The sequence below is a fragment of the Brassica rapa genome, chromosome A03 (assembly GCF_000309985.2).
Source record: "Brassica rapa cultivar Chiifu-401-42 chromosome A03, CAAS_Brap_v3.01, whole genome shotgun sequence".
Lineage (NCBI taxonomy): Eukaryota > Viridiplantae > Streptophyta > Magnoliopsida > Brassicales > Brassicaceae > Brassica > Brassica rapa.
Genome location: NC_024797.2, coordinates 10,776,263 through 10,796,275, shown reverse-complemented (window position 1 = coordinate 10,796,275; position 20,013 = coordinate 10,776,263). Strand labels below are relative to the sequence as shown.

The window sequence follows — 20,013 nt, the reverse complement described above, 5'->3', positions numbered from 1 at the left end:
ATATGAACTTTTATTTAATATTATAAGAAGATACACATTATTTTAAAACCATATGAGTAAAACATATCATTTAATAATAAAACATATATATTTATATATATATATATAGATTATACTATATACCATAAGATTACATAAATATTTTAATATTAAAACTTTTAATGAATTTTCAAAAACATTTATAAATTATAAACTTATTAAAGATTTCACATTGAAAATTTTGTTATCGATGATTTAAATATTCAGTTATAAAATGATATGAATGATCATAGAACTGTATGATTATAAATTCACATTTAATAAATGACTATATAAAATATATTATTCTTAGAAAAATAGGTTGGTCCATCTTGACTTACATTATATTTTTTATTAAACTAACTATCGAATTGATAAATAATCTACCAAAATTTTTTTTGCACTTTCCTTAATTAGAAGATACGAAATTACCTAATATGATTAACGTATATATGAAAATTAATTATTATGAATAATAAATATTTGATAACAATTTTGGTATCTTCGTTCTTTTTTTTTAATTTTATATTATTGAAAGATATTAAAAAATCACATTAAATATATAATAAAAACATTTAAATTTTTTCTTATATGTTATATTTGAATTTTTCAAAAAGTCTATATCTTATTAGAAATTTGAATATTCCCACGTGAAAATTTTGTGATCAATAGATTATTTTTTTGTTATAATAAGTTACAAATGATCATAAAATATAACGCATATGAATTTTTATTTAATAAATATACAAACTAAATAATATATATATATATATATATATATATATATATATATATATATATATATATATATAAACACTAATGATTTAAAGCAATAAGATTGGCTGATCAATTTAGTCGTCCAGTTGAAATCTTTCAAGAGTATGTGAAAGACTAAAGTCAAAGTAAATATGGATTTAGAATAGTAGTTATATTTTACTAACCAAATACCGAAAAAAACCGAACCGAACCGAAACCAACCCGATATCCGGATTGAACACCCGTAATCTATATGAAGCCAAACTATTGTTTCATTCTCCAAAATATAATAAAAATAATAACTTAATCCCGCGCAAGGCGCGGGTCTTATCCTAGTAACTTTAATATTTAGTTGGCGGCCATATGGAAATTAAATTGGATCACGAGGTAGCACTTGCATTTTGAGATTTGGCATTAATGATATTGAGCAAGCTCATGTTACGTGCTAATGTTTTTCTTTTTTTTTGTAACTTATTACGTGGTAATGTTTCAAAGAATCCCAACGTCGGTCGATATTTTTAAGCTTACAATGAACTTACTGGATTTAAGATCCGAGGTCAAAACTGTCCAAGAACTTAGTTCATATTAGTATTTCTTGTACATACAATTAATGTTCAAGAAATGGTAACTAAAGGCTTCGTAAAAGAGGACTAGCGGCATATTATTAGGAGCTTAAGCGAGACTCATGTGTCAATAATTATTGATTTATTTTATATATATATTTCACATTTATATGAGATATTTTAGTTTTTAATTAAATTAGAAAATTATTCTGAGAAAATATCAAAATTACATATACAAAAATAAAATAAATTAAAATTTTACAGATTTATACTAATATTATTATTTATTTTCACATATTTATATAAATTTAAAATTGATTTAAATTGATTTAAAATGGTTAATATTTATTTAAAATAATATACCAATTTGAATCGTATAAATTAGATTTAAAAAAAATTATTTCCGCTAAGACTTATTTGATGCCGCGTAGACCAACTTCTTAGAACAATGCTTACAATACAAGACAATCTATTTAGTCATGTAATTATTATTTTTTTAACTTTGGTTTCCCTTTCGTGTTAAACCTTAAAACAAACATTATTTTAGAATAATATAACTATAGTTTAAACTCTTATAAATAATGGATATTTATAGTAAATTGTAAATTATATAAAACCACAAAATAAATTGTACATCAAGGCATTTCTAATGGTGTACATCTTTTTTTAAATGAGTTTGTGTTTCACTCCAATGACTTTCCTCATTCTTTTCCTCAAATTGAATATTCTAACTATATTATATTAATTAATACTTACTGTTAATTAATTTTAATAATGCTTGTTATTTTAAAAACTTACAAATTTTGCCCCATTTTTAACTATATCATTATTATATATATAAATTTTATTATCTAAAAATATAAAACGATATATATATATAAACTTATAATTGTATTATGAAAGTTTTAATAATTTTCCTAAGACTAAACACACATTATAAATCTTTTTAAACACAAAACAAAATTATATAAAAGTTTAGAGATTAATTTGGAAATATAAAAGCCTAACACTAAAATGATGTTATGAATAAGAAGAAGCAGGAATTGACAGGAGATAATATGTAACTGAAAGAGAAGGTTTTGAGTTTGTGATGTTTTTGGTTGTTTGTTGTAGAGGTGGTTGATGAATCTTTGGCTTTTAGACTATGAACGGTTTTGATATCGGTTTGCCATCACAACCACCTGCTCTTCTTTGCGATTTTGCAGGATTTCTGTTAACTTGAATTACAAAGAGCGACTTATTGGTAATAGATTGCTTGACAGTACAGGAACCTTTGCTCGTAAACTCAAGAAAATGAAGAACATGAGCAAACTTATTGCTATTAGAAAATGAAGAACATGAACAGAGAGCTCTGTGCTCTGGATGTAGTGCTTATGCACTTACTCCTTAGGAATAGTTACCAAAAGGCCATATTCTTGGTCTGCTTTAGGTCAAATTATGCTCGCGCCTGAACTCTAAGAATCAGCAGCGCTGAGAAGCTCAAGGAGCCCGCAGCAATTCCACCACAAAGTTGATTGCTTGGGCCACAGTAGAAACATCTGGGAAGTTCTTACTGGAGACTTCAGGTCTCACACCGCTATTACGTCTGAAAAGCTCGAGAACCTCCTCGTCTTCCATTTCATAATTACTGACATCATGATCTTCAAAGGTTACTGCCTGTGTCATCTTCTTGACCAAACCGTACCTCTGATCCTTTCATCTTCCTTGTCACTCCTCGTCTCCTTAACTGAACCGATGACTTTTGCGATGAAGAGCCTTTCATTGTTAGGCAGGTTGTGTTTATTTTTCTCTCAATTTCTGTTTACATTTTGTAAGCCATGAACATCTGCTACACTTTGGAGTGCTGAAATCTGAGAACTGAACCATATAAGCTCTGTTTCATTCAAATTGACTGCTGCCAGGTCATGTACCTCTCCTCCTTTAGTTGCTCTATTGCATTGAAAGCTATATATCCTTTTACGTGCTTTCGTTGCTTTGTAACATGAAATCATGGTGTGAGAAATGCATGAATATGCTATTAAGGTGAGGTGTTTAATGCAGAGAGTCTAAAGAGAAAAGCTATTAACACTATTGTTTCCCCCCTCCCCCACATGAGCTCTTTCAGATCAAGTATATCTTAAGTAAAAAGATACCTGCAGATTCTCATAAGATTCATGCATAAGCCCTCTTTTGTTAGATATTGCATTTGATGATCCCAGACATACTGTAACCATGAATCATCCAGGAATCTGACTAGTCTTTGTTGGATTATTATCCCAAAGACGATCTTCAACATGACTCTAGTTTCCATATCGATTGCTTTCTAGTTTCTTCATATAAACTTTTGTAGTGAGATTTCTCAAACAGAGCAACAAGTAGAAAGCAACAACTCAATCACCATAATTGCAGAATCTTTCAAGATTTATTGTTACTTATCCTCAAGCAACAAAAGTTCGATAACTTGAAGCACGCATGCAAACGATACACTTGAATAAATATGATCAGAAAAGAATGTCATAGGTTACATTACATGTTTTCTTTTGGTGGCTGTATTTCTTGAAGTTGACGGAGCAACCCCAGGAAGGCTGTTCCTCTTTGGATGTAGTTTTCCTTCACCAAAGTTGCTTCGTGAAGTTGGAGGAGCAGTCCCAGTAAGGCTGTTGATCCTCTTCGGAGGTAGATTCCCTTCACCATAAGAGTTGCTTCTTGAAGTTGAAGGAGCAGTCCCAAGAAGGCTGTTGATCCTCTTTGGAGGTACATTCCCTTCACCACTTCTTGAAGTTGAAGGCGCAGTCGAGGATAGGCCGGTCCTCTTTGGAGCAGAAATACTAGACAAGCCACAGTTTGGTCAATGGAGTTAGAGAACCGATCAACGGTTTAGAGGATCAATAGATAAAGTCATAGGGGTATTTGTAAGAGATCATATTGTGTTACCTGAAAGGCTTTTGGGTTGTGTTCCTTTTAACTGCAGTGAGATTTTTCACTTGTTCGCCGCAAGAGTTGCTTCTTGAAGTTGAAGGCAGGTTTGCAGATAAGCCGGTTCTCTTTGGAGGAGAACTAATAGACAATGCAGAGTTTGATAAACAAAGTAAGAGTACTGATCAACGGTTTGGCAAAAACGAAAGTGGATCTATAAATAGAGACTGTTGTTACCTGAAACCTTTCTGAATACTGTTCCTCTTAATTGCAGTGAGATTCTTCACTTCTTGACTGTAATCAAGAAAAGGATTAAATTAATACAAGACTTCGGTAAGCCTTGTGATTGTACATTGTAAAGGTGAAGGATCTGTTTAACCTCTTTAAAACATCTAGTTTGGCCTTCTTCATGATGTTGCTCTTGACATTCGAAAGATTGTAACTTGTTCCACTATTACCTGCAAATAAACCGTCCCAACAAAACCATTTTGAGTACAAAACCCAAGAATGGTGAAACCAATTCATGAATGTTTTTGACCAGATGATACAAAAAGATGTTACCCCAGAAAGGTTTTTTCATTGGAGGAGTTTTTGCGCAGAGCTTAGTTTGACGACTTTGTTTCCCTGACAATAGATTTCGGTTAAGAAGATGCTTCTTGTGAAGAATCAAATGAGGCATAACATAAAAATCGAAAAGCAAAAGACCGTACTCGCATCTTCATTCTTGTAACGTTGCTTCAGTCGATCAACAGCTTCCTTCTCATCTTCTTCCACAACTTTCAATTTTGCCTGCATGCAAACCACCAGCCTATTATCTTTACGTATCTCACAATCCTTCTATAAGACTCGAAGAAACAAAACCAACCTCATATAACTCTCTCCACTTAAAACTGACTTTACTCCGCTCCATCTTCTCCATGACAAAACTCAAGTTCTTCGCACCATACTGCTTCTCATAAAACCTCTTCCATAACTCATTGGTCACTGGACTAAGATCCGTGTCCTAACAAAAAAAAACACAACTTAAAGATAGGAAACCGTCAAACAACATACAATACAACAGTTAACAATCTTACTGGAGTAGAATCCTCTATATGCATGAGCTGTTCTAACGTACAGTGCTGCAGGATCTTCTCAAGGAGCTGAAAATCAACGCCACCAACGTACCCAATGTAGCGTACATTATCAATAGCTAACCTAACGCATAGATCAACAAGCGAAGGTGGTTTCTTGGAGAGCCTCTCAAGCAACATATCAGCAGCTTCTCTTTCCAAATTCTACAATCCAAAAAAATAAAATAACAATTTCAATATGAAATCACAAGGTAGATTACATAGTTCATCAGCTTATGAGAAAGCTTCATAGAATCTAATAAGGAAAGGTCTCAGCTTGATGGTTGAAAAAAAGAAGCAAACTTTAATTAACTGAGATCCAAATCTCTAGATTAAAAGGATATGATTTGATCCAATCAATTTCGAATTTAGCAATCCAACTCCAAATCGAAAACAGTAGATGCGTTATAAGAGAGGCGAATCGAAGACTGACCCACGAAGGAAACAGGTCCAGAGAATCTCCTCGGCGATCGGAGAGACGTTTCCTCTTCCCCGAAGAAGAAGATGGATAATCGTTAGCAGACGCCGATGACGATGAGCCTTTTTTGTGTTGACAAAATAAAAGTCTAGAATAACGCGATTTTCTAAACTCGCGTTTTAAACTCATGGCGGTGTTCCTAAAATTGCGTTTTACAATCACGACTGTGGGTCGCGTTTTAAAATCACGAGTGTGCGTCTATTGCGAATTTGGTGATACGATGTCGTTGTCACAGTCTTCTGTGAAGCGGATTCCGCGATACGACGTCGTCTCTTAGTTTTAGTTTTATTTTAGAGTCTAAATAATATTGGTCAAAGATTGCAAGGCCATTCATTGCCTATGTTTAAAAGAGAGGACTGATACGAAAACTACGTTTCAAGTCTCGTATCTTTTTTATATCATAATTATAAGATCATAAAAAATCAGCGTTAAAAAATCTGATAAAATTATGGAACCCTCTTGGTCTAGTGGTTTGAGTCAAACTAGACCGGACATTGACTTGACATTATAACTGGGTCAATGGTCGGACCGGTCTAACCGGTTCAACCAGATTTTAAATTATAATCCAATTTAAATAATTAAATATATATATATATACAATTATTTTTATAAAAATTTATATCATTTCTAGAATCTAACTAAGATTTATATCATTTCTTTGAATTCCTATTTACGTGCATAAGATGATTATCTGAAATTAGTGGGGGCAGCTGCACCCTTCCTATGTCATGTAGATCCGTCCCTGACTACGACGAATCCGAAATAACCACATCATTCTAGTCATTTTTTGCATTATCAATGGCTTTGAATTTTGGATATTAGAAGATTGAAAGATTAGAAAATTAGAAAATTTAGGTTTTACGAAAGAGAGGTTGATTTAAATGCTTACAACTGTAAAGCGACATCATTTCATTAATGTTTAACCAATTTTTAAAACGACAACATTTATCGAATTAATAAACGTTTATGGGTTTAATAGTTGACTTTTCAAGTTTTTAAAATGGTCTAGTGAACAAAAATTAGAGTTAAAATGAAAAATGTTTGAAAGTTAAAATATTTTTTAGTTCTAACACGAGTTCATAGTTTTTTGGTTTTAATTTAAAAGTTTAAGGTTTTTATGGCTGTTTACTCATTCTCTTTTTCTTCGTTAACTTTGTTCAATTCGTTTAATTAATACGGATGATAATCAAATATTTAATAATAATAATAATAATCAAATTTGATTTATTTATTTTGAAATATTTTGTGATCGGCTTCATGAGAATAATATAACGCGTACAAGGGGCTCAATTTTTTGATACACTTTAAACCTCAAATTCATGGAATATATGAATATATATTTGTAAGTCACAAAAAAGTGACATTAGAAAATTAATTTGAAATATTCGAACCTCTCTCCTCCCGCCGTTCTCACTTTAAAAACCTTTCACGGAGGTGACGTTGAGAGAGGTTCATGGTTACGCCGGTTTCTTCTCCGGCTCTGACTCCCGGTGATCGAGTTTCGACTCTAGCAAGCGGCGGCTTCTTCAGCGACGAATTGGTCGGCCTCTCTTCCGGCAGGCGATGGCTCTTTCAGTGTTGCTTGGCTGGCTCTGCCTCCGGCGTCACACCTTTCCTTCCGGTGCGGCGGCTGGCTTCTCGTCGGTTTATCCGGCTTTTATATTTTGTTTTTATCTTTTTAATGTTTTTTTTTTCTTTTCTTTTGTTTTCCATCTCTGTTCTACGCCTCCATGCCCTTTCTCAGATTCAGTTTAGTTTCGATCATCATCGGAATGGCCCTTCCTTCTCCTATTATGGGTTGGTTCATCTTCGGTTTTCTCAGAATCAATAAAGATGATATGTTCTGGATTGGGAGTTTCTGATGACCTAGATCGATTTCCTGCAACTAAATCACCTTCATCTCTGATGTGATGGCAATATCGCCATTTTCTGCATGTGTCGTTGTTGGATGTGTCGTCCGTGCATCCTGTTCTGGTACGGTCTGGTGGCTGCCGTTTTGACTTTAGACGATGATTTCAATGGCAGTGTAAGGAGCTGACATATTCTCTCTCGGTGTGTATTTCTTTTTCGTTTTCGCGAGTATACATGGTGTCGATCAGGATCAGTTATTAGACTCCCTTCTTAAGTTTTTTCGGCTGGGCTTTTGTTTTGCCCCTTTAGTTTTTTTTGTTTATTTTGCCCTTCTGTTAGGCTTTTTGTAAATTTGGTCTCTGTTAAGAAAATACCAGTGAAAAAAAAAATTGATTTGAAACGTGACACTTGACGAATACGCTAGCGTGTAGATAATAACACGGAAACACTAATTAAACATGTGTATTTTCAAAAACTCTAAAGAAAAAAAAGATCATTGTCCCCGAAAATCAGCTGCCGAATAGATCCACACCGCTTTACTATTGTCATTGCCTTCCTCCTCTCAGTGGTTTGAAGAAACCCACCTCTCGACCACTGATTCCTCCAATGAAAAAAAATAAAGAACGCCACTCTGGTCTGCGAGGCTCGGTTTTGCCTGCAACAGTGTTGTGAAACATCAAGAGCATCAATGCGTAGTATCTCACCTAATAGGGAGAGAGAAATGGTTAACTAACCTGACCAAGATCAAACCGTCCAAACCCACTTTTGAAAAGTCTTCCTACAGTTGAGGAATAGTATTCTAAACCGGGCATCTCGTCTTTGACTCTTTGCTCAGCACCTTTGTTATAAGCCTGTAGAGTAGCCCTTTGTTTCCAGATGGATCTCCAGGAAAGCTGCTCTCTGAAGCTAATGAGCCTTCTCTTAATGGTAGGTTCCTTGTAAGTAGTACTAGTGGAGAAACCTAAATAAGCTGTCTACTCTATCACGCAAATCCAGTTTCAGCTGCATACCATTATAAGATTTGTCATTGCCTTCCTCCTCCTCATCGCCCCATTTTCCCCATGGATCACCAGAGAGAATTTCCTTGGTATCCTCAGACTTGAGGCGGTTCAGTCTGCTCTCAAGCGTTTCTGTCAACCCATTGAGAAACCTGAGATTTCCTGCTAAAGGATTTTCGAGAACAGAATCGACAATGACTTCCTTTAGAAAGGGTTCTGCTTGCCACCTGAGCCAGACGTAGGAAAGTTCTCGCCAGCTAACCAACTATTGTAGGAAGCAGGGTGTCTCGGAAAGACAAAATCCCTCGTGATGAGGAATCCGGTTTCTCGTTCTTCTTCGCTTGAAGTTCTGCCAAGGCGCTTTTTGTTGATCAGGTCAATGATTTGAGCAGCCAAAATCTGACTCGTATCACCAGCACTTACATTTTAACATAATCCCCATGACAACCGGGAGTGATAAGATCATGTGTACAGTCAGTCAACAAGTAACAAGCCTGCAGATCGCTTGCGACGCCCCACATCATAAAGACTACTTGACATGTCTATCAGAATCTTCCCAATATTATTTGATAGATCACTTGAAACATATCAATCTCTTGAGATCATAAATACACAGGCTTACACCATAAACATAATCTCAAACACTGGTCATCTTTCAAATATTCAGACTCTTTTTAGATTTATTACCAGTTTTAAATGTGTGTGATGTAAGAAACCCAAACTTACTTTTATACTGATATATATATGTTTATGAATAGAGTAATTCATCAACCAAACATTCAAACGGTCTTACATCAGGAAAGATTATTCTTTAGAAAAGTTACGACATTACATCAAAGCACTGATTGTTGGTTAAATTTTGTTCATCTTGAGGACTTGATGATGATCACTTCTTACCACGGAGTTTAGCTCCGAGTGCTCTCTCCAGCTTGGAAAGGATCTGCTGGTTGGGGATTGCTTTGCCAGACTCGTACTCTTGGATCACTTGTGGCTTCTCATTGATGATCTACAAAAAGACAGAAACAAGCTTTTTTTGTCATAAAATGAGTATTAATAATAAATATATAGAGAGATAAGGGAATAAAAAATAATAATACTTGAGCAAGCTGGGATTGGGTAAGCTTCTTGTCAGTTCGAGCTTGCATAATGGCTTTCTTAAGCTCAGTAGGCACACGCTCATCTGGAATCACAATGATAGGGAAACTCATTACATGTAGCTTTAGAATTAAATTCGCATCACATGAATAAAAAAGCATCATATACTCAAGGCCATAAACAAACTCTGTCTCTCTCTCTCTCTCTCTCTGATTTCACAAACATTGACAGACCTCAAACTCTATGGTAGATAAACCCCATTACATGCAGCTTTAGCATCAAACAAATAAAAAAAAGCTTCTCCTCTATAATAATCATAGATTCTTCAGACCATAAGACAAACTCTGTCTCTATGATATTCCAATTTGTCATTACACAAACATTAATAGACCTCAACAAAACTCTATTGAAACAAGAAAAGAGCCTAGAGAATACAAACAGAGCGAGGTGATGAGAGCAAGAAAAGAGACATACGAGCGAGGTTCTCAGTGTCGTCATCAAGCCTCTTGGTGTTGAGAGAAGTGCCACTTGAGGCTGCCTTGTTGGTACCAGCATTGTCTAAACCCAACACACACAACAAAAACGATCACAGTTAGATGGAATCAATTATAAAATTCAATAACATAAACCAAAGCAGAATCCACCAAATAGGCAAAATACCAATACAACTCCAAAATCTAATAACAGGAGGACTCGAGGAATTAATTAAGAAACAATGGGAAAAAAAAGGAGAAGTGGAAGAGAGGAACAAACATTTTCTGACGGATTCGATATCGGCGCCGGAACGACGAGCGGCGTTGACGGTTTTCTCGTCGCGCTTGGCGGCGGAGTTAGGGGCTCTCTTTCGGATCACCACCGGCTCCCAATCTTGCGTCATCGGTCCAACTCCTGCCATGATTTCTTCTTCTTCGAGCTTGACAAAATCTAGGGTTTCGTCTCCAGCTAATATTAGGTGAAGAATCAGATTACTTGTCTAAGAGATAGCTGTGATGAATATATAGAGAGAAGAAAAAAAAAACTGTGCGTGGGCTTCAAGCTAATTATTATTATTTTTTAAGAAAATAGTTATTTACTTTTCTCCGACAACTTTTCAAAATTACATAAGAGCCCATGCAACTTTTTTTACTCTCTTATTTGTTGAGGGCTATTTAAGTAAATGTCTGTCCCAGTTGCGGGCGAGAAGTATCTTGTCAAATGAATATATTCTTTATTTCTTAATAAAAATAAAAAAGGCTAAATTTATCATCACTCTCACCTCTTCTTCGTGTTCGTGTTCAAATTGGACTACACGATTGATTCTATTCCTTCCGTAACTGCTCAGCTCAGCTCAGCTCAGGTTCTTCTTCGTATACTTTTCTTTCTGGAATCAATGTTATTGCCTGTCGATTTAACTCACTGGCTTGTTTATGGTTTGGTTATCTGAGGAAACTATTCTCCGAGTTTATCTGTATTGAATCAGAAGACTGTATGTCTTTCTGTTTGTTGATTCTAATGAATGATAGAAATGCTGAGGATATATATATATATATATATAGAGTTCAATTCGAGATGATGATGATGAGCCTTATATATGTCGAGCTTGTGACCCCCGTATGTGTGATTAGGTTCCCCTGCCCAAATTGATTTTGTACCCTCTGATGCTCATCTTTAGTTGAAGTTCCTCCTTTTTTTAATGAGACACTTATAATTTGAATCTCATATATGTATTCATTAGGCAAGAAAATCATACATTTCTGGAAGCTAGTATTCATTTTGAGACTGTTTTTTTTGTTTGGCTTTTCTCCTTGTTTCCAGGAAAAAAGATGTTTGTGTGTTGTTGAAGAAGGATATGGACATCTTCCATGAAGTTTTAGTATCATCACTTGTGAGAAGATCTTTTCCTCTGTTATCCATTCACAGGTTTGGATCCCCTTTCTTCTCCAGAAAGGGGGACATAATAAGTGGTGAGCCTGAGGATTTGAAGTTTGGAATTCATGCTTTACTTTGCTCAGAGGCTTTATAATACTTGCAAGGCTTCCTTCTCTTCAGACGGCCCAATCTCAGACGAGGCTTTGCAGAAAGTTTGGAATGTGCTGGGTATCATTCCTCTGATGTTGGAATCGAACAGGAAGCTCACTTGGGACGGACCAGGTCTGGTGGTCCTCTCAATGGGAGTCAACAGTCTCCCCCAGCAATAAAGTATCTTCATTTTCATGAGTGTGACAGTTTCTCCGTAAGCTTACTCATTTCACAAAATCTATTGCCTGGATTAGTCTTAAATAGTTGATAATGGCTACTACAAGATAAAAAAAAAGTGTGGATATTTGGTGATTCAATATAGGATGACTTAGATGGATTCGTTTCAATAGGAATGCTTCTGCTTGAAACTATATGCCAGAACCAAACTCTCAGTAGCCAATCCTGAGACGGTTTCATCTTTCATTATACTGCTACCGATTATATCTCTCACTTTGTATATTTTGTCTTTGTTGTGAAAACAGATAGGAATTTTCTGTATGCCCCACCTTCCTCTATGATACCACTTCATAACCATCCGGGCATGACTGTGCTAAGCAAGCTCATATATGGTTCAATTCATGTGAAGTCATATGTGCTGGTCGTCCTTTTTCTATCTCTCAATCTTTTAACCAATCACTCGTCTGGTCTTAACTGTAAACTCTTGATTCATAAGCAGCACGACCAGCTAAACTGGTCAAGGATACTGAGATGACAGTTCCAAGCCCAGCAACCACGCTATATCCGAGAAGCGGTGGCAACGTTCATTGTTTCAAAGCCGTCACACATTGTGCCATTATTGATATCTTATCTCCACCTTACTCTTCAGACCGTGATCGGCATTGCACTTACTTCCGGAAGTCCAGAAGAGAAGACTTGCCCGGTAATACTCTAAATGGTTCAATCTGAAACAATACGGAACACAGTTCAAGCTAATACTTATTAGTATACTTTGTGAAAGGGAGCAGGTGAAGTAGAAGTGGATGGGGAAGTGGTCACAGACGTGACATGGCTTGAGGAGTTTCAACCGCCTGATGACTTTGTGATACGACGAGTTCTATACAGGGGCCCTGTTATTAGAACTTGATTGTTACATGTGTTATATCTCTTCACATGGTTGGTGAAGCCGATTTGGATTTTTATCTTTATTTTTTATTTGTGTAAAACATTGTTCCTTTCGGAAAAGAATATTAAATTTGGGTCTTTTTATATTATTTAAAACGAGATTGTACACACTAATTTGTGATAACTGATAAGGTATCTCATGTTCATCATAGTATTGCAAAAAGATTTCTAGTGGCATTTCTTAAATAAATTTATTTAGTTGTAGCTTTCTTAAAAGAATTTCTAGTGGCATTTCAAAATATTTAGTTGTAGCTTAATGTAAAAAATATCTTCTCGCTTTACATGTACCAAGTTGAATAATTATTATCGTCACTTTATTACATTTCCCATACAATCTTCAACCAGTTTTGTTCAGCTATCAGTTGGGATTGAGAAACAGTCAAAACACACCACATGAGTTTTTTTTATTGATGGGCCTATATCTATCTATCATACTCACATTAGCTATTAATAATATCAAGGGGGAGATTGTTTGGTCAATATAACGTTAACATGCTTATTGAGTTGTGGATACGCTTGATCTCAGCCGATGTTTCATTTTTTTTTCCCAGCCATAAAAATAAGTATAGAATACGACTTAGAAGTAGAACCAAGTGGATCTTGGGCTAATGGCAACTGGCGAGTTTTTGAAGTGCTAAAGGTTGTTTGTATACGTCGTCTTTGAGTCCCTCATTCCATTTCTGCTTGGTCGGAGAGATATATGGAACTCGACCTATATACTAGTTGGTTAATGTTAAAGGAAATAGGCTACAAGAGAAACAATTATTATGTTTTTTTTTTCAAATAACAATTGTTATTTTATATTGTTAATTTCTAACTCTACGTACATCTATTACACAATAATTTAAATTCTTATTTTGTACATTTTCTTATGAGTGATTTTATATAATTGAAGCTAATATGCTGGGCTTGGTTAAAGATACGTACGTAGGCATGTGATGGATGAAGAATTCCAAGACGGTGCCTTATTCTGCGGCGATTCTTTAGGGCAACATGCATATTTTTTTCTTAGCTTCTTGCATGTATACTATAAATAATTAAATAAACTGGATCGACGTCCTTTTTATTTTTTCAATTTTCTATAGATCTACCTTACTGTATAATATATGTATCTTGCTCTGCAGATGTATAAACGTACAAATTCTATGTTCGCAACCTTTCAAAACAAGATTTAAATTAGGAAAACAAGAAGATAGCAACAAACACTTGTAAAAAAAATTAAAGGGTGTGATGTTTATATAGGTTACTAATTTTTATTTTAGTTAAAACAAAGTTTTATTAGTCGTTTCTTAATGAATTAATAGAATTATTATTTCCAAACGATGGAATGGTTGTATTTGCAAAATCAAAGCTCTATAAGTTTAGTTAGATTTCTGATTAATTTCAGAAGCAATTTTTATATTTTCTGTCAAGGAATATTATATATTTTTCAGTAGAAAATCGTAGACAAAATATTCTCTCAAGTCATAACAAAATACATATATGATATCGTCAAATGTCGATTGAAACCATCCAATAATTACAAACAAACAAAAAGTTGAAATGTATTTCATAAAAAAGGAGCATGGGAAATGGAGGAATTGTGTATGGATTGTCGGTACGTAAATAGATTAGGACAAAACATAGTTTCCTCATCTTTCTTAGTGCCCACATGAGTCTCCTACGATTCTTTCTCAATGCTCTCTTCACTCTTAATTAATTAATTGTACTTCGAATGTTTGTCCTCTCTCTCTCTCTCCAAAACCCTAAAGTTGAAGATCGAGAGCGTTGAAATTTGATACTCTCGCGTTGAAATTTGATCCTCTCTCGCGTTTTTACTTACATGTTCCAAAATATTTGTATAGATATGTGTGTGCATAGAGTGTCGGAATCTTGCATCGGGACAGTTCATAATTAAGTTTTTCACGATGAGACTAAAGACAAAATTGCTATTAATTGTTACTTTTGAATCATTAAAATGGTAATTGATCAACACAATATAAATATCTACTTGATCATTCGTCAAGTTCAAGTACAATCTCTCTCGAATTATACGTATATGGATGATTTGGTAATTAATGAATAATGGTTATAAGCCTTATATATAGTACCTACTTAACAACAAATAGAGCAAGCCCTAATCTGAGAGATATCAAATATAAGCAGGTGTGTGACCCAATGCCCACTGAAAGGGGTTACCAATAATAAAACCAAAAGAATAGAGACAACTTGTGAATTTGTACAAACGTGAACCCAAGAATCTTTGGGAATCACATCCTTAACTATATGACAAAGCTCCCTTCTCTTTACTTTATAAGTTTTGATTGTAAACGTTGGGATTCAAAACTGTCATATATTTAAGTATATATAATATATGAATAGATCACGACTTAATGAAACACAGATGTTTTAGAGGAATATTGGGTGATCTCCCCCATCATTTTTAATGTGAAAAGCAGAAAAACAAATTGTTCTAATTACAGATGAATACTTCCAATAATCGGCTTAGGTCGATGGTTGTCATATCCGATTTGGTTTTCTCGATATAAGAAACTAAATTCGTGTAGCTTTAGATTAACCAAGTTTATTTGATTTTATTTTTATTTTTTATTTAATATTTTATTTTATTTTTGAAAAAAGGTTTTGAAAATATCGTTATAATATGACAAGATTGTGAAGCGTAGTCTCCGGCAAAGGTCAACTTAACTGGAGATTATAAAAGACATAAAAGAGGTTATAAACTTATAAAGACAAGAGTGGTTTGGTCGGATATAAATGTTTAATCATTCAAAAACTACAATTCTAATGACACAAAATATTCGACTGCTAATTCTAGTATATATATACATATCGACTTTATTATTGTAACCAAGGTGCGTGCATGATATGTGACAACCAATTTAAACAACCTAGCTATTATCATTGTTATAATATGGAAGGAATATTTCGTAAGCATACGAACTAACAAGAGCCTTGTAGTAATATATCATTTTCTTACAGTCTTCTTATCATCTTTGAATCAAACGTATAAATATGTTACTTAACAATCAATTTCCAATATCTAAAACAACGAAAACAGGATTATTTTGATGTATTCGATATTTTCACCGAGCATGATGGATTCGGCACGGTTAGTCACCGCCGAGCGTTCCACCGCGGTTTAATCGGCTGCTTTGGACATGTTTTCGAACATGGATAGTCTATTTTCTCTTAAAGACTATTATTCTTCTTATTTTAAGGAATAAAGGTGATAAGTTTATATGTCTCTGTCACTAAAAGAACAAGCGGATATTTTTCTGGTATGTTAACAAAAATGTAGCAAAACCTAATAACTAATATGATTTCACCAAACGGAAGATTCCAACACACTTTTCCACAAAAAACACATACACATACACGTAACCATGCATGACATAGATAAGAATTAAAAATGTCTGTATATATTATAGTTTATGGAAAACAAGAGGACTATATAATAATGCATCTATAGGGTATGAATATCTGATCATATATGTATTATTGAAGCTAAGTTCCAACATTCAAATGATCATAGAGAGAGACTATACACATATCGTGTGCTGATTTAGAAAGCTAGCTCGCCGGAGAGACATGGACGGAACATCTTCGCGGGAGAAATGCGCCATGTGGCTTGACCTAAACAGAGAAGAGGCTGTGGAGAAGTACAATGAAGAAGAGTCGTCAGTTGAAGACGAAGACCAACAAGTCACAAGTAGTAATAACGTGAGACAGTATGTTCGGTCCAACATGCCTCGTCTTCGTTGGACACCTGATCTTCATCTTTCCTTCGTCCGGGCAGTCCAACGACTTGGCGGTCCACACAGTACGAATATTGTCTTTTTTTCTTTCTTGGATCTCTCTTTCTCTCTTTGACTTGTAATGATTGTACTTGTGTATGAGTTTACAGGGGCAACACCTAAAATGGTTCTTCAGATGATGAATCTAAAAGGATTGAGCATTGCACATGTCAAGAGTCACTTGCAGGTTGATATAAACTTCTCAAAGACTATCATATTTTTCTTGTCTCTTCTTTTTATACAATGTTATGATGTTTCTGATTTCTAGATGTATCGGAGTAAGAAGCTCGAGGCAACGTCTCTACATGGTACGTTCGTTCTGATCCGAAGTGCTGGATCTGAAATTTGGAAACATAAACATTTACTAAAGAACTGTAATTAAAAAAAACTTATTTTCATAATTTAGAAGCCTATATATATGTATATAACATTCAAAAATGTTTGGGGCAAGGTTAATTTTTCACTGGATTGTGTCTAGATCCGGTCCTGATTATCAATTCATAGGAATAGATTCTTGATATTGATGATATGAAGATGGATTTTCAAATGACTTTGAGCAGAGGTTGGAGCGATGATGGGAGCACAAAGAAACTATTTGTTAGACATGATTGATATCCCTTATGGTGGTTTAAGACATGCGTGTTATCCTAAAACAGTTCCTTCAAGGTCACACAACCTCCATTTTTCGTAAAAGATTCAAATTTGTGAACCTCTTCGTGGACAATAACTTAAGAGATGCATTCATATCTGTAGGGTACACAACCAAGGCACGGTCTTCACAAATCTTGGAGCTAACTTTGTAATGCGACCTTCAAGCTGGTGTAACAGGTTAAGTGGAAATGAGTTGCATGGTGTCCGTGGTGGACTTAACAACAGAGACAGCTTGGAGAGCAAGACTCTGCCTCTGCTTGAGGTATAGCTAACCCACTTGATGAACAATTTGGTATAGAATCGATGGAAGATGTTGTAATCTTGTTGAAACCTCATGCAGATTAGGAGGACGACCCCAGAGAAAAGAGTCCGAGAAGAAGCGGCAAGAGAAGTATCATCTCTCAAACGATCAAAACCAATGCCTGGAGATGGGATCAACACGATGCTCTCGCTGTCTCTGTTCTCGACATCATCAGGAGAGTCACCGTAGTCATGGCATCTGACATAGTAGAGACGTAAGCGTTCAAACTTTAAGGGGATTCAAGGGTAGAGACTGTTTCCTTAAAGCCCATTTCTTGAGATGAGTACTTAGCCAGGATCTGGGTCAGGCTTGATTCAGATCCTGTAAGTACTTCTCTATATGAGTTTTGTATTCTTACATAAAATCAGAATAAATAAGTCGTTTTAACTTAAAAAAAGACCAAAGAACCAACAAGATGAGAAGTCATTGTTCTGATGAAAAGTGAACGTTAGAACATTATGTAAATGTATCAGAACCATGATGATAGCTCCACAATTTCTCTCGATCTGCTCCTTACAGTTGTTATGGTTCAAGTCGATCACCACTAGAAACAGAGGAATCACTCTCTGATCAGAGAAAACTTGTAATATGAATCGCAAAGCTTCCCTTTTGATTTAAATGGTCGTCCTTGGTGAGGCCACTTCTCGGTCTGATCGTCAATGATGAGACAGAAGCTCAGTGTTGATAAGCTGATGCGCGAGACCGATACGATAAGATGTCGTGCGGATCGATCATCTGTGGAATCATCTTTAGGGTTAAGATTAGGTAAACGTACTTGCCTTGCTCTAGAAGCTGCATCTTTAATTGAGCAAGGCTTTGACTGCATCTTCAACTGTCTTTGAACTCACTCTTGACATCTTTAATGGGCCTAGATATGTTGTTCAATAAACTGGCATGAGTTTGTTTTTCCTTACTCGTTAATGAGTTGTAGGGTTTTAGAGGCCCAAATGGGTTCTGTTCTGTTGTTGAATAAACAGTCTAGGGTTTGTATTTTGTAGAGCAGACCACTTTAAACTAGAAAGGAAAAGGACAAAGGTTTCCCAATACTTGTGTAGCAAGCCACGCTCTATAAAAGGCTCACTGCTCCAAGTCTCCAACCATTAGGACATCGATTATGCATCTTTTTTTGTAAACTGAAAGGAGTTCGGGCCAAGACCTAAATCTCTCCCTAGAACCAGAACCAAACCTTTACTAATATCTGATGACACGGCGTAAATCATCTTATATCCATTAAGAATCGAAATTGGGTATCAAAAACCTCTTCTAACCAAGGTTCGAACTTTTATGGAACGCAACCATTTTCAGGGCGATAACTACCTACAGTTACTAGGAATTGTAGTTTGGAAGTTTTCATAATGAATATTTGTTTTAATATTTGGTTATATGAACTGCTTTTGAATACACCAACTGGATTTACACAATATATACTTAACAATAAGTATTTTTATAATAACGAAGAGTTGAACTAATGATTAGAATCTTGTGATAGCTAGAAGGAGTTTAAAGGACTACAAATTCTAATTCTGTTGGTAAAGATAAATGGTATAGGTTTCGCTTTAGAGGTATATACGAATTTACGGATTCATGCCTAGTTAAAAAATGAACTATTATTCAAAGGACCAACATGTAATTGTACTGCCCTACCGACTTTGTTTTGTTTAAGAATTTTCCCTACCAGTATTGTAACGTACTGTTTTGTTGGGATCATGATAAATCATAAATGGTACATGGTGTTTGGTATTTCGTATCTAATATATTAAAACAGAAGTCATGACTTCTTTTCATGTGTGATTTTTTTAGTTTGGACCATTCCTAGAAAATATCATATTTTACATAAGTTCATTATTATATCTTTTAATATATTTATCTTTTTATTTAAAATAAAAATTAATATATTTAAAATATTCTAACAAAATCTTCTTAAAATCTTCTTAGAATCTTTTTAAATTTATTTTTGAAAATTAGTTAGTTTTAATTTAAATTATCATAAAATACAATTAGAAATTAAAATTGAATATAGTTTTGGTTTATAAACAAAAATTTAAAATAAAATGAAATAAATTAATTTCAAAAATACATTTATTAATAATTTTTAAACATTTTGTTAGAATTAAATATTCATTTCTGTTTTAATTTTTTCAAATTTGTTTTCTAATAAAATAAAAATCATGATTTTTTTATGAATGATATTTTTATTTGGACCATCATTTAAATTTTCTATTAAATGTATATCACTAATGCTAATATATATAATTTTTAACTACTTTAATCATAATATCTTTTATATCTTTTGATTTTTTAAAAAAAAATTAAAATTCCAACAAATCTCTTGAAAAAGATTATAATAAGATCTTAATTGTCATAAATTGAATATAAATATT

General features: G+C 34.4%; 3 protein-coding genes and 1 pseudogene across 6 annotated transcripts; 2 read left to right on the top strand and 2 right to left on the bottom strand.

Moving 5' to 3' along the window:
* Positions 1–3,690: 3,690 nt before the first annotated feature.
* LOC103858028 lies at positions 3,691–6,004 on the bottom strand. Of its 4 annotated transcripts, none has more exons than XM_033288417.1 (9): positions 5,778–6,004; positions 5,294–5,509; positions 5,098–5,235; positions 4,943–5,021; positions 4,794–4,856; positions 4,612–4,690; positions 4,470–4,526; positions 4,251–4,376; positions 3,691–4,144 (listed from the first exon to the last, which is right to left on the bottom strand). In XM_033288417.1, the coding sequence occupies exons 1-9, from the start codon at positions 5,949–5,951 to the stop codon at positions 3,838–3,840; spliced, it is 1,239 nt and encodes a 412-aa protein (XP_033144308.1). In that variant the 5' UTR covers positions 5,952–6,004; the 3' UTR covers positions 3,691–3,837. The 4 variants fall into 4 exon arrangements, with proteins under 4 accessions (XP_033144308.1, XP_033144309.1, XP_033144310.1 ...); XM_033288418.1 differs by having other exon boundaries at positions 4,251–4,373; XM_033288419.1 differs by having other exon boundaries at positions 5,309–5,509.
* Positions 6,005–9,379: 3,375 nt separating this feature from the next.
* Positions 9,380–10,794, bottom strand: LOC103858027 (multiprotein-bridging factor 1a). The gene is made up of 4 exons (XM_009135301.2): positions 10,520–10,794; positions 10,241–10,324; positions 9,769–9,851; positions 9,380–9,677 (listed from the first exon to the last, which is right to left on the bottom strand). Exons 1-4 carry the CDS (start codon positions 10,659–10,661, stop codon positions 9,558–9,560), a joined length of 429 nt encoding a protein of 142 aa, XP_009133549.1. The 5' UTR covers positions 10,662–10,794; the 3' UTR covers positions 9,380–9,557.
* Positions 10,795–11,711: 917 nt separating this feature from the next.
* Positions 11,712–12,975, top strand: LOC103858026 (annotated as a pseudogene).
* A 288-nt stretch (positions 12,976–13,263) lies between these two features.
* LOC103858025 (protein PHOSPHATE STARVATION RESPONSE 1) lies at positions 13,264–19,556 on the top strand. The gene is made up of 6 exons (XM_009135300.3): positions 13,264–16,706; positions 16,791–16,867; positions 16,949–16,988; positions 17,241–17,346; positions 17,434–17,593; positions 17,672–19,556. Exons 1-6 carry the CDS (start codon positions 16,475–16,477, stop codon positions 17,819–17,821), a joined length of 765 nt encoding a protein of 254 aa, XP_009133548.1. The 5' UTR covers positions 13,264–16,474; the 3' UTR covers positions 17,822–19,556.
* Positions 19,557–20,013: the final 457 nt, after the last annotated feature.